The sequence below is a fragment of the Theobroma cacao genome, chromosome 5 (genome assembly GCF_053813885.1).
Source record: "Theobroma cacao isolate CCN51 chromosome 5, ASM5381388v1, whole genome shotgun sequence".
Classification (NCBI taxonomy): Eukaryota; Viridiplantae; Streptophyta; class Magnoliopsida; order Malvales; family Malvaceae; genus Theobroma; species Theobroma cacao.
The window spans coordinates 9,048,119-9,064,921 of NC_142643.1; the positions used below are offsets into that span (position 1 = coordinate 9,048,119).

Consider the following 16,803-nt stretch of genomic DNA (forward strand, 5'->3'; position numbering starts at 1 on the left):
ATTTTTTTGTGCAGGAGACATTAACAAACATGAACAAGACTACACAACTTTACTTTCCTCCAGGCGCTCCTCTTTCAATCCCCAGCCCTGTTCATCCGAAGTTTAGACCAAAAATCAATGATTTCCCTTAAATTTTACTCGAAAAAAGTGTCACTAAACCACAAGGTTATTGGTACTTTCAAGCAAATAGTAATATGCAAAACAAGGAACTGATGATTACTACACGTAAAAATGGTTCAACACCTATCCAAACGCATCTTCTAGTTGCTGTGCGCCTCTTGGCTGCGATTAACTCTAGCAATATATTTCATAACTACTGTGGCTAATCCTATTTGAACAACGCAAACTGGATTGGAGATTAGGCCTACTTCATGTGTAAGGATTCTGGCCTAGCATTTAACATGGTGAAAACTGAAAAGTCAACATCATTGATCAACAAAAGGGGAATTAATACTATATCCCAACAGGACTTATTGCTACTTAATTTGTCAGGTAAACAATTTAACATGAAAACCCGAACCAATATTCACTCAGGGTGAACATTGAGTGATGTTTCACAGAAAGAACAAAAAGAAGGAAAATTAAAGGAGAAAATGAAAAGTATTTTTTCTTGTCAAGTAGTGTAGATGGCCTCCAAAAAAAAAAAAAGTGTCTCTCGCCATTAAAAAAGGAACTGAGGGTCGTCAAAAGGAAGAGGAAGGAGACAAGGGCCTGCCAGAAAAAGGAATTCTGAGAAGAATTACTTACAAATAAAGAGGAACAAGTCATATATGCATATACCTTGGTAGTTATCACAGTTTTACAGGAATCTTAATCCGAAAGTCCCTTGTTTATATCTGATGCTGGCTTTTCCTGTTAAAGCTAGAAGTGGAAATGGATTACTAAGGAGTTTCGAAGTGATTGGATGATTTAGAAATATACATTTATGTATAGATGGGGAGAAATAAGAGTGGGAAAGGTACGTAGGCGCAGCCATTAGCGGTTTTAGTGTCTCTTGAGCAAAGCAGTTTTTAAGAAACGTTGCAACATTTGGCAAAAGACACTTGTAATTGGCCTTTTTGCAACTTTGTAATCTTGTTCAAGTGATGGAACATCAAAATCCAAAGGATACGCTTCTAGAGTTTTAGGACAGAGCGGCACCGCCCGATTTAAGTGATTCATTTGATTACTCCAACTAATACAGTTTTATTTGGATATATTTTTACGTTTTCCTCCCTTTTTTTTTTTGTAATTTGTCTTTATTTATTAATTATTTATTTTCTTTCTTTTTTTTTATAAAATAAAAATAAAAATATCCAACAAATGAAACTTAAATTTTTGCATTTGAAGGTTATATTATTTGTACACTGAAACTACTCTACTATGTCCTAATTCATTTGGTGAGAATTTCGAAAATAATGCCGGATTAAAGTCATTTTTTAACAACTGATCTCATTTTCATTTTTCACCTTTTCAAGCTTGTTTTATTTGAAATTATTTTTAACTCAGACCTAGAGCTTAATTCATTAATTTAACTTGTAACTCACTTTATTAATTGGATTAAACACCCAATTCTAGAATGGAGTTGGTTGGTTAAATTACTAACTGGGCTTATTTTGTATATATCTATCGGTTTTAATCCACTTGGGCCATTTAGACTTTTGGGCTGTTTGGATTTTGATGCCCAAAACAGATTTCAACTATTCAATATATGGTTCTTTCGGTAAATATATATATATATATATATATATATATTTAATGAAATAATCAAACTACGTTGATCAATACTTTCATTGGTTGAAAAATATTTTTTAAAATAAAAAGTTAAAAAAATTTAAAAAAATAATTATGAAAATAAAAAATTAAAAAAAAAAACAGAATTTTAAAAATTATTTAAAAACCAAAATTTTAACAGAAGTCAGAAGTTTCCTGATAACTTGGATGGAAACTGATGATGCCATAGCACTAACTAATCAAGGACATTAATTAATGTATGTATATTTTTATTCAGGGTTTAGGCTTTATTTCTGAGCAACAAGAACTATGTTAAGTGTTACATTACACTAATTGCAATTCTCGTTACTGCCCCTTCGATCTGGATAACGAAATCAGACACTCTGACCCTCTCCTCTTTTGCCCTCTCCCTTGCTCTCTCTAACCCTCACTCTCTTCCCCCCTTTTTCTCCTCGCTACCCTTGTCAACGAGAACGGATTACCATGAAGAACAAAGTAAGCCTTGCAGAGAAGAATACAGAAACCATGGCCCATCATTGTACAATGAATAGTTGAAGAATACTAGATTTCATCCGTATTTAAATTTCTGAACAACAAAGAATACAGATTATTCTCACAACCATCTATCGCTTTTGTTCGTTCCATGTCTTACCCTCGAAGAATTCACTCAGCATTCGCTCAAGGTCCTCTGGCCTGTATCTAATGTACTTTCCAGGGTTTTTTCCATTCTCGATCATAGGCCTGTTGATTGGGGAAAGCAAAACAAAACAAAGAAACAGTTGTTTTAGATGAGCGGGACCAAAAGAATCAGGACAAAGAGAAGAAGATGAGGCCAAAAGTATGAGAGAACATGCCCAAAACGTTTAATGAAAGATCTATAGGCGGGCAAGAGAACTTCAGCAACAGCCAGCCTCAAGGACTCTCGTAATTCACTGTCTGGAACTGTCCACTGAGATTGCCTTATGTGAAGCTCCTCAAACTGGACATTGAAAGTCTTGAACCTGTCTTTCACCATTCCTCTCGAAACTCCACTGCCAGTGTCACCTCCCAATATACTACCACCACCACCTGATGTAGCAGCCCCCTGAATGGTGAGACACTGAAGGATCTGCAGAACGAGCAGAGCCACTTAGCATGTTATTTTAGTCATACTGCACGGTAAGGCAGGAAATAGAACCTTTGCCCAAGAAATCCTTTTATACTGATTTGCATGCTGCTGAACAATTCGTCGGTGAATTTGAACCCAATCATCTCCCAACAAATCCTTGGCTTCTGACCTGTAAATAAAAATTAAACATGCACACAAGTGTTTAATGTGAATCATCACCAACAAAACAAGCTAAATATAAAACACACCTTCGCACTGATCTCACTACGTAGTGAATATTGTTCATAAGAAATAGTTGTGTGAGTGCAGGGTCCTTATATTGCTTGGATTTCCCATCGAGGTTAGTTTGTAGAGCTTGCATAATCCTTGTAGTTACATTAGTCAATTGAGCATCAGCATCACCATCATCAAACTCTTGAAAAAGTTGCTTCAGTGTTGATTGGTAGCTACACAAGTCAACAACCACATTCAGATGTATAATGATCAAATAGATTCTTTTTTTTTTTTTTTTGGGATTGAGAGGGGATATAATCACTTGGCCATTTCCAACACATGCCAAGAGCGACTTCAACAGAAGCAGATTTATGAAGAAGAACGAAAAATGAAAAGAAAGGAAGAGAAAGAAAGCAGAGGCAATTGCAGGACATAGAAGGTAATCGCTGACACATAGTGAATTCAAGATCACAAACAAGTTGGTATGGTTCTCAATATATGATACTAGAATATTCCACATTAAACATAGCAAGCATGCCTTATCAGTAAATCAAAGTGATTGACCATCCAAAAATTGCTTGTAGCAGACGATTTGAAATGACATGATATAGCAAGGATAAAAACATACCAACTAAAAACTAGCAGTAGATAAAAGCAGAAAATTACAACTTACTCAAATAGAAACTTCACATAATTTATCACATAGCTAGTCAGAGGATGGACAGTTCCGTCAAGAACAGCAGTTTTGGTGGCATCTTTCTCAACTGCTTCCTCAAAATCACCAAAGGTTTCTTGTGCTGTCTGAGCTAGCCGCTTTGTCAAACTCTGAGCAGATTCCCGCATTTCAATGCAAGATTTACTTCCAAACAAATACTCAATCTGCTCACATGCCCCCAGAGAGAAAGAGAGAGAGAGAAGGGAAGAAGAAAAAAGTGTCGGCTTAGAAAGTCATGTAAATCAATTTGCGTTTGCCCCTATAATGCATGTTGTAATGTCATCATAGCACATAGCTACTTGAGCCAATTACACCAATGCTAGTTAATAACTACGAAAATGTTTTGTTTTTCTCGATGATTTTATGTCATTTTAATGCATATTGATCCTAGCCTTTAATTACATAACTGCAAGTTCAACACAAAGTAAAATATTTAGTTTTCTGCCCTTATTTTAAATCATTTTAATACACATGTGATCCAACCCTTTTTCAAACTCATGATTAATTGATACCAACCCAATATAATTTACAACATCTATGAAAGGGAACTCATGATTGAATGGATTAACAACAAAATAGAAAATGTGATCATCAGAGTGTGCTTTTCATGCATCTAAGGAAAAACAAACCCAAGATGTCTCAGATGAACGAATCAACTAATACTTTTGCAAATAATTTTTTTCATCATAATGTATGGATATGCTACAAGAAAAATTAGTAATACCTCTGACTGTAGTTCTCTCATTATCTCATACATATCCAAAAGAACAAATAACTTCTCAGGTGATCTCTTGCTTTTGGCAATAGCCTCTCCAAAGCTAAGAAGTACGGCTACACTGTTTGCAGTGACTTCAGCAAAACATTGATCCCTAAGAGAATCAATGCCATCAAGTATTTGTTCACAGATTTTCTTTTCCCCAGCGAAGAGCAGTTTAACCTGCGTCAAGCATTATCATAAGGTTGGAAAAAAGAAGTCAAACACAATCAATGAAGCAGAATTTCACATGAATCCTTACAGCAATACGCATGTAATGTATCCAATTCCCGATCTTAGCCTCCAAAACCTCCCACTGCATTTTCTGGATATCATCTTTACTAAGCCTCTCTACACCTAATTTCCTGAGGCTCTGTTCCAAGACTGAAGCACGAGTATCCCTAGAATTTAGAAATATCATATGATTGGCATCAATTATTCAAGATTCTAAAGCACCAAAACTGAAATCCAAACAACAATCAATGTCTTTTTCAACCAAAAAAAATAATCTGTCTGCACAGAAATCTAATAAGTAATGAATGTCAAAAGATATTTATCCTGCCAAGTTCTGCACTGAACTTCTGCATAAATTTGTGCAAAGTTAAACAGGTGGAGATATCTGTTATTCAGATGTTCTGAAAAATCCCAACCTCAGTGATTGAAACAGATCCCTAAGCCTACCCAGTCTATCTTTGAGATCTGCACCAAATGACCAGAAAAGTTTGAGTTATCCTGAGCAACAAAAAGCTATCTTTCACACTGCATTGCTTTGCTGATGTAACATTACTTAGCTACTTTCCAGAATCAGAAAGTCCCAAGACAATATTTGATACACAAATCTGAGATTTTACACTCTGCCTACTTCAAGACTGTGCTTTTTCACTACTTGTATTGAGCATAAATATAAAAAGCAATGCAATGAAAATTTAATAATATAATTCTTCAGATATTCCTCATTGCACATATGAATTCCAAAACCAAACACTAATGAAGTAGAAAAGCTATAATTACTAAGAAGAGAACAATAAACATCTTAGTATCAGACTATGGAAATAGGTATCACCTGTAGATCCTGAACAGCTGTTGCTGGTGGCCAGCTTGAACCATTTGTTGGGCTAAGTCATGCAGCAAAGGTAGAACCCTGGGCGGAATAAGAGTCGGAGGCGTGTAAACAGCATTTTCTAAGTTCTTTTGGTTCTCAGAATGATTCTTGCTGCCAAGTTCACCTTGCTTGCCAGGTGATGTTGCTGATGGTCGTAGGGAATTTGGTAGGCCATCAAAAAGGCGATCAGGTTCCACCGGCTTACTGAAATTCACTCAACATGTAAGATTCTAAACATTTCCCGTTCTAGAACAGTCATCCAGCATATCAGCTTCATGCACAAAATTCTAAAACCAACCTGTAATTTGTTAATAACGTTCTGAACTCATCTTCTAATTTCGAGATAGCTTTTGCGAGTAAATTATTGGCGTGGTTAAGTATACCATCACTACTCTTATAACTTTTGTTGTTGCTGAAAAACTGAACAATGCTTCTCAGCTGATCAATTGCTTCTAGATAGCTCTCAAGGTCTTCGTGTGGCCCTCTCAGAATCTTTGCTTCTGCCTATATTATATATATATATTAGTGGAAACATAAAAATTATATTTCGAAACATGTGGTATTTATGAGAGGACAGTAACAAAATTTCCCTTTTCAAAAGAATCTCAGGTTATGTTTCGCAGTGGAAAAAAAACTACAAAATTAGAGATCACATTTTTAAATTTTAAACTTTCTCTTCTAGCTGCTTTCCGCGATCTAATGAAAATTTTGACTAATAAGTAGAAGTCATAAACAATCCTACTTTACCAAATAAAATATTATCTCTGTCAGAAGCCCCAAATGGTTCGAATAAACAAATACTAATTAGGCTTATTTTATGATCAAATACATTGAAAACAGAGCTGCTACTAATAGGAAACTCTGCTACAAATTAATTGAAGAACTGTAAATGAGCGAAAAACAGAGAATAGAAAAACCTTGCGCGTGAGATCAAATTGCTCCAAAATAATTTCAGCTGCTTTCAACGTCTTATCTATATTCTCATGCGCTCTCCTGATCGAATGCGTTCGTATCTACGTAAAACCAAGAAAGAACAAAACGAAAAGCAAAATTCAGAACCAAACCCTAACAATTCTCTCAGTTCAAACAAGAAGGATGTCTCATTTCCTCAATCAAAGAAAAAAAGAAAAGAAAGAAACGAGAGATTCAACGTCATTGACAAAAATGAAGAGAAGAGACCTGAGTAGGACGCATGGCGGTCTCGAGAGCGGAGAGTCGGTGATCGAAGGAACCGAGAATGGAGACCATGCTTTCGGTTATGGTTTGGCTCTTCTGCAACGAGTCTCTGACAAGCGCTGCTCTCTCCCGTAATACCTCCATTGCCTGCGGCACCCCCATTTTTTTCCTCTCGCGATGGCCAGGGAGAAACGCTTTTTGGTGTGGCGTGATTTGAGACGTAAGCTTCAATTTGATTTGAGTGGGAGTTGCATTGTTGCCTTTTTTCGGTTTCTCTGTCTCTCGTCGAGTTCCACGACAAAATATGAAGTAGTTATGAAGGAAAGAAAGACGGGTCAGGTGTTGGGGTCGGGGCCCCTTCTTAAGTTTTTTTTTTTATTCTTTTCTTTTCCTTTTTTTTTTTTGATATTTTTTGCCACATCAGCATAATTTTGCCCAGGAACGGTTAGTGTTTTGTGCTGAGGAAGCCAAAAGAGCAATGGTTAGTGTGTTGTTGGTGATGACCATGATGAAGCTAATTAATTTACTGCTATTAAGATTTTTGAGGCGTTTGGACGTGGTTGTTGAGAAATATTTTAAGATTGTTTTTCACAAGCAAGAACCTTCTTTGTTTTATTTTTTATATTTCTTTTCATTAACACTCTTTACAATTTTTTTTTTCCATTTCTTCAATGGTATGTGTTAAAATAGTTTTTTAAATTATTAAGAATACCAACTTTTTTATATAAATTCTTTAAATTTAAATAATTTAATTAAAAACACTTGCATAAAAGTTATAAAACTTTTAAATTTGACAATATGAGAATTTTAAACATAAATCTGTTTATGAAATTTATAAATATTATCTTTGACGTGAAATGATAATCCCACCAAAAATATAATCAACTTTCAAGTTATTTTTTTAACACTGATTGAAACATATCCTTTACAATCACAGTTATGTTATTCTAGTAATTCATAAACATGGGATCAATTTTTTTGGGGGTTTTTTTGTTGCACTTAGGGTTGAGTAAATGATTACTTCGGTTGGTTTGGTGTGCCATAATTGAGAACTAAATGAATCAAATTTTTTTAGAAAACTAATTGAACTGACCGAACTTAAGGATAAAATCGAAGACCAAATTTGTTCCATCGGTTCAATTATAAATCAAAAGATTCAAAATTGTCACTTTTATCTTTTGTAAATTACAATTTTGAAATTTATAAATTTTATCCATAATTATAAAATATATAAATAATCTAAACATAAATAAATTAATACAAACTAACGTTAGTCCCAATAAAGTGTTAGAGGGTGGGTGAATAACACTTTAAAAAATTTGAAGGAAACTCTTAAGATTTAAACGGATTTTGAAAAAGAGAGATTAAAACTTATAAAGGTAGAAAATCATCAAATAAAAAGAAGGTAAAGAGAAGTGGACAAAATATAAATATTTATAGTGATTCAGTTCTCTTGACCTACATCCATTACCTTAATCTTCCCCAATCAACGATTTTCAACCCAACGTCACTAAATTAGTGGAATTGACAGCTTCCACCAAGCTTTTACAAGATAAGCTCCTAACCCAAACTCCAAACCCTTACAAGATTTCTCAAGCCCTTAGAGTGTCTCTCACACTCTAAGTAAATATGAAATAGAAAAAAGATGAAGTATAATTTATCATCTAGTTGATTTAAGATGTACAAAGTTAAGCTCAAACAATTTCTTAAAGTATAGGACTGAAATACAAGTGTTAAAAGAAGGTTTTTGATCTTATAAGCTCAAAATCACTTTGGATATCTTCTCTCAATCATTTTTGACTGTTAAAAAGGCATTAAATACTTGAAAGATCACATTTAATCGTTGGAGATAGAAACTAGCCATTACAAACAATTTCTAGTTATTATTTTGTCTTTTGGTGCTTAAATTCAAATGTGCAAACAGTGTTTTATTAACTAGTTAAAAGCAAGCGGAAATTGATTAAGCTTTTTTTGACTTGCACTGTCAACAGCTCTTTTTATTGTGTTAATCGTGTGAGACCTTGACCTTCATAGACTCTTAGATAGAAGTACACGTAATATCTCTGATTAGGGGTAATTTCGTCATTTCCTTAGTAAGCCCCTAAAAGTAAGTTTTAAACAATATTATGGCCTAAGGCATAAATGGATTATTAAATAAGGGTAAAATGACAAAGGAAATCAAAATGGTGATGATTTTCACGATAGGGGCAAAATGGTCATTTTTCACCTCGGGTCAAAATTTTTAAGTTTTCATGAACCCGAGCATTTCTAGACTATTATGGACTTTGTCCCAGTCTCAAAAGAGTAAAAGATTTCATAAAAGATTAGAGGAGAATAAGCTAATTTGTGGAAAGGCATTTTGGTAATTTAAGTGGAGTGGATAAGCTTGGGCTATAAATATCTCTTTCTTCTAGCAACTTCTACATTCTCCAACAGCTTTTCTTCTTCTTCTTCTTCTTCTTCTCTTTCACATTGCTTCCCAACCTCCATGAAAGCTTGATATAAAGCTCCATAACCTCCCTCAAAATAGCTCCATTTTTCATGCTTTTGGTGCACCCTTTCATAAACCCTGGTGCTCTTCCATTCTCTCACTTTAAAACCCTTGAAAAATCTTGTTTCCATACACTCTCTCACTAGTTAGGTGTTTTAGAGAGAAAAAGAGGAAGCTTTACAATAGTTTGGAGAATTATTGGAAAGAATTTCAAAGCTACAAAGCTATTAAGTTGAGTAGTAAATTAGAGTTGAAATTTTAGTGTTGAGAATGACTAGAGATTTGACTTGTGAATACTTTGTAGTTGAGATTGTTAATTCACTTTGGAGTGATAGGATAGTGAAAATGGATAGCCATTTAATGGCAAATGGAAGCTAGCTAAGAAAAAGCTTTTAGAATTCATAAGTATGTGGCTTGACTTAATGGTGATACTAATGTGATAATAGGTTCCAACGAAGCCCCATCGCCCCATGTGGACAATTAGAGAAGTTAGAGTCGACTAAAGGATTCAACAAATACCAGTGAGTGAACTTGCATTTCAAAATAGTTTTGGGAATGTAAATGACTTATTCAATCTTTTTTAAAAACGGGTTCCTTGGGAACAAGCCTTTGATAAATTGTCTCTATGTGTGACATGTGGCTGCTATGGATTGTTGTATTACTACATTATGTTGATATATATATATGTGAATAATGTTGTGTAATGGTATTAACTTGGCTATGTGCTAGTAGGAGTGTGCGTAAGCCGATGCTGACCAGGTTATGTGCGAGTGGGAGTGTGCATAAACCGATGCATATGAGCTGATGATGATGGGAGGGTGTGTATGATGATTGATATATATATATATATATATATATATATATATATTGTATATGGTTGTAATGAAATGCATATGAATTTGGCATGTTGAACTTTGGAAACCTTTATGTGTTTTATGTTGATTTTGTCATTTCAGCAGAATGGCTTTTTCTTGAAAGGAAAGAAACTTTTTTCTCACTACTCTGTTTCTCGCTGCAGCCAGAATGAATCTCGCTGCAGCGAGAAACTCTCGGGTTAGAGGGGTAAAGCTGCAGTCGAAAATCTCATTGCAACGAGAAACTTTCTATTTTGTGACCAAAAATTTCGCTACAGCGAGATTGAATCTCGCTGCAGCAAAAATTTTTCTGTTTTTCGCCTCATTTGATTCGGTTGCTAACTTATTTTCCATTTCTTTGATACCATAATTGAGCATGGACTTCCAACATTAAGGAATGAATGAATTAAGTTTAAAATAAAGAGGTTTAGTGAGAAACCCTCGACCAGTTAAGAAACCTTCGGGTAGTTGATAATTTAAGTCAAGTGTCGCTGTAGCAAAAATTCATTCTCGTTGCAGCGAGGACCCGTCGTTTATTTGATCTGATTCGCACGAATGCTATTAAATTTTTCACTCTCCAAATCCTTTGTTGAGCATGGACCCTTTTCATAAAGTGATTTACTCATGTGGGGTTTGCATGAGGGGTTTTAATAAAAACTAAAACAAATTGCATTGTTCTGAAAAATGAATGCATCATGATTTTGTTAAACATTCTTTAATGTTTTCTTGTTCACTCACTGGGTTTATACTCACCATTTTTGTCACGACCCGGAACCTTCATCGGGCCCATGACAATCGTCGCGACGCCCCAATTGACACTCATTACCCGAAATGCCAATCAAAACCTCGCAAGGCTTACATATCAGTTTCTTGCCTTTTCTGTGAGCAATCGTTTTTAAACATTCCATTTTAAACAATTTCTAGTAGTTTCCTGCTCAAGTAAATTAAAAGACAAAAATATTTTAAAAGGATTTATAGATAAATATCACTATTCAAAATATTAATTAAAATATAGCATTTTTTATATAAAACAATATTTATAGAAACACGTGTAAGAAATCTTTTGTAACGTGTAAGTAAAATAAATTCACACATATAAAAATTTACAAAGTTATAATGTACAATAATGGTTACAATGACAAGTGACCCAAAATACACCCAGTGTTGGTGTTAGAAACCTACTGTTTGTGTGGTAGAGATGTCAACTGGAATCTTCGACAAAGTAGGGTCTCTACAAGCTACCACAGCCCTGAAATGTTTAAAAAGGAGGTGGGTGAGATTTTGCAATCCCAATGAGTAAACAAACATTATCATAAATATCTAAAGGCGAGTAATAAGGAGGAAAGTTTAAACAACAAATCACAAACCATTTCATAATGTTTTCAATTTATTTCTTAAACCATAAAATATTTGTAATTTACCAAAATAGTTGTTAAGGCTTATGTCTTTTATAAAAGAAAACAAGGCTCAAGCCAAAACTAATCCTCGAGGATACCTTGGCCGAGGCATCTAACCGAGTCCGCCAAGGTTGTTATAACATTTACATGTGAAGCACATTTTTATTTTTAAAACAAGCCGTTCCTTGGCGTTGGCTGAGTTACACATTCACGTGGGGGTTCGACATGAAGTGAGCTCCAATACTACCCCAGGAGTTACCCTCATCGCCTCTACAACCGGAGTAACTATATAATCGGGTTTACCGTGCCCCTCTAATAGGCAGTCCACGAAAACCCGTTACTGCAGTGACCAACCCACCAATTTTAATAAAATTTCGACAGTATAACGTGGCTTTTATTTATTTATCTAGCCTGCATAGTAAAAACAGCTTACATAAATTTCCCAATACACTTACAAAATATAGCCACATATACTCATATCTCATAAGCCATTCATAGGAAAATATATAATTTTCAAGACAGTTAACAGCCTCCAATTACTCAATTTCATAATCAACCCAATATATCTTTATTTGTCACATTTATTTGTAAAACATCAAAAATCTCGTTTTAATCTCGTTTTCATTTCATAAAATACATAAAGAGCATTTAAAAATAAACTCTAAATAATTTACAATAATAATAAGTTTACTCACCGTTTGTACAAACTAAAAGCTTTCTAGGTGCCCTGATAACTACTCATCGGGTACGATTTCCTTGCCTTTACCGGAAGGCTCTCCTCCTAGACACATTGCAAAAATTTACTCAATTCATCACATTAATGCTAAATCACTATATATTTGACTTAAATCCTATACTAATGCATGGTATGAAATGCAATAGCCAAAAATGGCTTAAACGCGGTATTAACCTATTTTTGGCACTTTACCCGATAAATTGGTAACGCACTCCATTTTAGCTCTAAATTGCCCCATTCTCTCTCCAACATTTCTAAGCATTAATTATCAGCCAATATTCCTCTAAAATCACCAAAATCAGCTCACTCTCTTCCTTGAAAAATTCAGCCAAAAATGGGACATTAACTCGATTAATTTTCTACTTTGTTTTTCTATCACATTTAACCATTTTTCATCATTTTCTCTTCATTTCTCCTAGAATAAAAATCAGATCATCATCATTGTACATCAATGCATATTCAGCCAAGGGTGGGTATTGTGAAAATTTAATGCTTTCTTGCCCAATTTAATTTCTAAACACATTTAACTAACTAAAACTATCAATTTAACAAAAAATCAAAACCTAAAAATTCCAAAATCTCTCCCCTAGAATTTCGTCCAGCCCTTGATGTCACTTTTAGATCTCTCTCCTCAAGCATGCTAAATGGAAACAAAGGCATAGGAAAGGTAGAAATGAAGCTAAAGTCGAAAAATCTTACTTTGAATGGACGCGTAAACGGGCGAAAAACGTAAATTCCCCTTTGAATTTTCTTGTTTCTCTTTGGTTTTTCTTTTTTTCTTCCTTTCCTTTCTATTTTCTCTCTTGTTCTCCCTTATGGCCGGCCAGCACTTAAAATGGGGTTTAAATGGGCTGACTTTTCATTAAAATAATATTATATCATTTTTTAAAATGCCACATGTCACTTTTCCATTGGCCCATTTTTAAAATTTCGTCCATTTGTTTTCAAATTTTCTCCATACACTTGTCCCACATATCCATAGCTTAGATAAAATTCTCAAACTTATCCAAAGTCTCGGTGGAGTAATTTTTGAAATTTACACTTTTACCCTCGTAAAAGTGAAAAATGATATTTTTGCCCAAAAAACTGAAAAATTGCCCATAGACATATTTTTCATCCCTTATACTCATACCATTCTCCAATTTGTCAAATTTGATCTAAATTCTCTCAAAATCTCAAATTTTATCCGCAGGTGGTAAAATTACGATTTTGCCGCTACACTTCAGAAATCACCAGAATTAAACTTTTTCACTTCCTATCATTAAATTATACTCCAAATAGTTAATCTTGATCAAAAATTTCACTCCATGATCAAATTATTATCTTAGGTGGCAAAATGACGATTTTGCCCCTAAACATTAAAATTTCTAATTTTATCCCAAATGAACCTCGAACTCCGAACAATCATTTTTAGTCATTCCTAGACTGTAAAATATTAAATTTCATCCTACGATTCCTATTTGAACCAGTTCGAGGTTAAATCAACTCAAGTGTACCGTTAGGTATAATACTGGGTTCGTCTATTCTTAGGACTTTCCTAGCGTAATAACATGCTACTCAGTGCATGTATGTCATGACATGTGTTTATAGGGTCGGGTTTTACAATTTTCAACTTCATGTTTTCAAATCAAGAGGCAGTCGGTAACTAGGACGAGGTGTCCTCGTAGACTTGTATCCATCTTTTGGTAGGTATCAATGGCATTCAGTAGTTGCACCTTCGCTATGGTTACTCCGCTGAAAATCGAGTCTTTATTTTTAGATGTATAGACAACCCTGATGTAAATTATTAAGATACATGTTATAGACAATGTATATATACATATACTTGATCGATATGCCACTATGAGTTGGCAATGTTTAGTATTATTTAGATTCAAAGTTATGAAATATGACTTCAGTAATTTTGCTAGAGTAATGAACAGATCATGTAAATAAGCTTGCTTGGGCTTAGTGGGCTATGTTCATTGGGCCCATGCATCGATCATGGCTCAAAATTCAGGTTGTGACAAATCGATTAAAGATAGCTTTAAAAGTTTAAGAGCGTTTGTTTCCAAGCTTCTCCAACCAGAAGTCTTCCTTTAATTAGTTAGACCTCCCTTTAATTAATTGAGGCTTCTTTTCCTTCATCTTTAATTGATTAAAACAAGCTTCAACCAACTAAAAATTCTTCAAATTTGAATTTTTCCATTTTGGCTCCCTTTAACAGTCACTCACTCTTTGAATTTGAATTTTGACACTTCTTGGTACTTCAAACTTGAACTTTAATCGATTAGTCCCTTTACTTAATCGATTAACAAGCTTTGTGTTTCACTTCTAGTACCCTATTGATAAGTTAAGCCTTGTGCTAACTGATTAAGACTTTTCTGTCTTACTTTTATATAACGCCTTGAATAGCCTTAACTAATTAACGCCTCATGTTAATTAGTTAACATTTTTCTGCTTTCGCTTAGCCTTTTGTTCTTTCCTCTTTTAACTTATTAACCATTCTTGTAACACAACAAGCTTTTTGACTTACTTTCAAACAACAAATACATTAAAGAATTTAAGCTTTCTCCTGCATAATTAAATAATATAATTAGACACCAATGAATGAGAATGTTTTGTTATCATCAAAAACACATGGAATCAACATTCTCTCTCTCTCTCTCTCTCTCTCTCTCTCTCTCTTATTTTTGATGATGATAAAAACCCTTAACTTAAGAGTGCAATGTCTATGTTTATATTTTATATATATGTGCAAGTGAAGGATTACTCCCCCTTAATATATGTTCTCCCTTAATATGTGCTCACAAAAATTTCTATATTTCTCAATCAAAATATAAATATTTGTTATCCCATTAACCACATATATGCAGAGATTTATGAACAATTATTAAACAAAGAATATAAACATAAAAGTAGTCATCAATCATAGATATACCATAACTAATACAACAATTGTTCAGAAATAACCATAAAACAATAGAAAGAATGCAAAATAAAAGATAAACAAGACAAACACATCAGATCTTGTGCTACTCCTTATCTATCCTATATTGTTTTTCATCATTTTCTCCTCTTTTTGTCACCATTAAAAAAGATATTCAAAAATATCTCTTAATAAGTGTGTCTAGATTTTCCTTTAATCTTTAAGTTAGACTTTAATAAATGAGAATTATAAGCACTCATACAATTATAATAATGTATAAGAGTTAAATCATTTCAAGAACTTGTTAAGGATCACTCAAATAATGTTCAAGCAAATTTAATCATTTTGTCCAAATCAAAACTATAATAATTTTAAAGCTAACAACTAACGCAACCAAAAAAAACTAATTAAACATACATAAGTCATAACATTCAACATTAACAACATCCTTAAAATTATAATACGTTAACTTTATAGCTTCACAATTAATCTTATTTTTGAAATCACAAAAACAAGTTATGAAAACTGTTTTAATATATTTTGAACAAATCTAAAACTTCCTTGATACTTTTAAACGAAATGACTAAGTGTTTGAAAAAGAAAATCAACTCAAAAGACTTTCAAAATTGAATTCTGCATGAAAAGAATTAATATTTTGCTCCAAAGTATCTACACATTCATGCAAGTATCGAAATGTTTGGTGATGTCTCGATACTTAGTCTACATGTATTGATAGATTTTTAACAAAATGCTAAATCATCTAAACTGAGCTGCAAGTATCGATACTTTATCCAAAAGTATCATACATTTTTAGCAAAGCTTAAAAGTATTGATACTTTCCAAAAAAGGTACCAATACATTTTCATGGTTTTTCAAAAATTATGTAGTGAAAGTATCGATACATTTGTAAATGTATCAATACCTTATGACCATTGAAGTGAACTATAAACAGTAAAATAGCTAGTTTTGCATTTAATTTTACTCCAACCACTTCCAAAAGGCTTCAGCACTATAAATACAAGCTCCCACCACAAGATTAAGAAAAGATCAAAGCTTCAAGCATTTATTTCTCATTTAATCCTTTTCTAGTCATTAAAGTTTTCAAATGTATCATTTATTGAGCTTAAATTCTTTACTGCTCATTCATTCAATACTTGTACCTACCATTCTTAACAGCCTTTAAGAGGTATTTAGCCCTTTCATTTCTCTCATTATTGTAATTAATATTGGTTATACCTTAACCATTTAAAAGGCAGATTGGCCGGTTATACCTTAACCATAGAAAAGGCAGATGGGTTAAACCTTACCTTTGAAATGGTTATTGTAAAAGTTATGCTTGAACCTTAAAAGGCATTTTTATTCATAGTGGATTACAAACTCCTCAAGAACCTAGGGGAGAGGACATAGGCAACGCGCAACCATTCTCTATAAAATTCTTTGTGCAAAGCTCTTGTCTTTAACCTTTAATTTTGTGTTTATCAAAATCACATTCTTTGCAAAAAAGGTTTGAGTGAATTTAATCTATAAATTTTTAATTTCCAAATTCTTATTTTCTTATAAAACTGAAATTGTAAAAAAGTGTCAAAGATTTTCAATTCACCCCTTCTTGGAAACTCTTACTCTTAATAATTAATAT

At 33.5% G+C, this 16,803-nt stretch overlaps 1 protein-coding gene across 1 annotated transcript; it reads right to left on the reverse strand.

Moving 5' to 3' along the window:
• Positions 1-1,977: 1,977 nt before the first annotated feature.
• Positions 1,978-7,107, reverse strand: LOC18598391 (exocyst complex component EXO70A1). The gene is made up of 11 exons (XM_007027892.3): positions 6,785-7,107; positions 6,523-6,618; positions 5,904-6,109; positions 5,567-5,809; positions 4,766-4,904; positions 4,474-4,686; positions 3,708-3,913; positions 3,070-3,267; positions 2,891-2,990; positions 2,568-2,821; positions 1,978-2,454 (listed from the first exon to the last, which is right to left on the reverse strand). Exons 1-11 carry the CDS (start codon positions 6,941-6,943, stop codon positions 2,337-2,339), a joined length of 1,932 nt encoding a protein of 643 aa, XP_007027954.3. The 5' UTR covers positions 6,944-7,107; the 3' UTR covers positions 1,978-2,336.
• Positions 7,108-16,803: the final 9,696 nt, after the last annotated feature.

Bases quoted from the DNA above. Each gene is read 5' to 3' on its own strand.
- LOC18598391 (XM_007027892.3), bottom strand. From the start codon at position 6,943: ATGGGGGTGCCGCAGGCAATGGAGGTATTACGGGAGAGAGCAGCGCTT. The intron at 6,619-6,784 runs GTCTCTTCTCTT...GGTTTTACGTAG, and splicing joins CCGCCATGCGTCCTACTCAG to ATACGAACGCATTCGATCAG. The intron at 3,268-3,707 runs GTAAGTTGTAAT...TGACTTGTGTAG, and splicing joins TATGTGAAGTTTCTATTTGA to CTACCAATCAACACTGAAGC.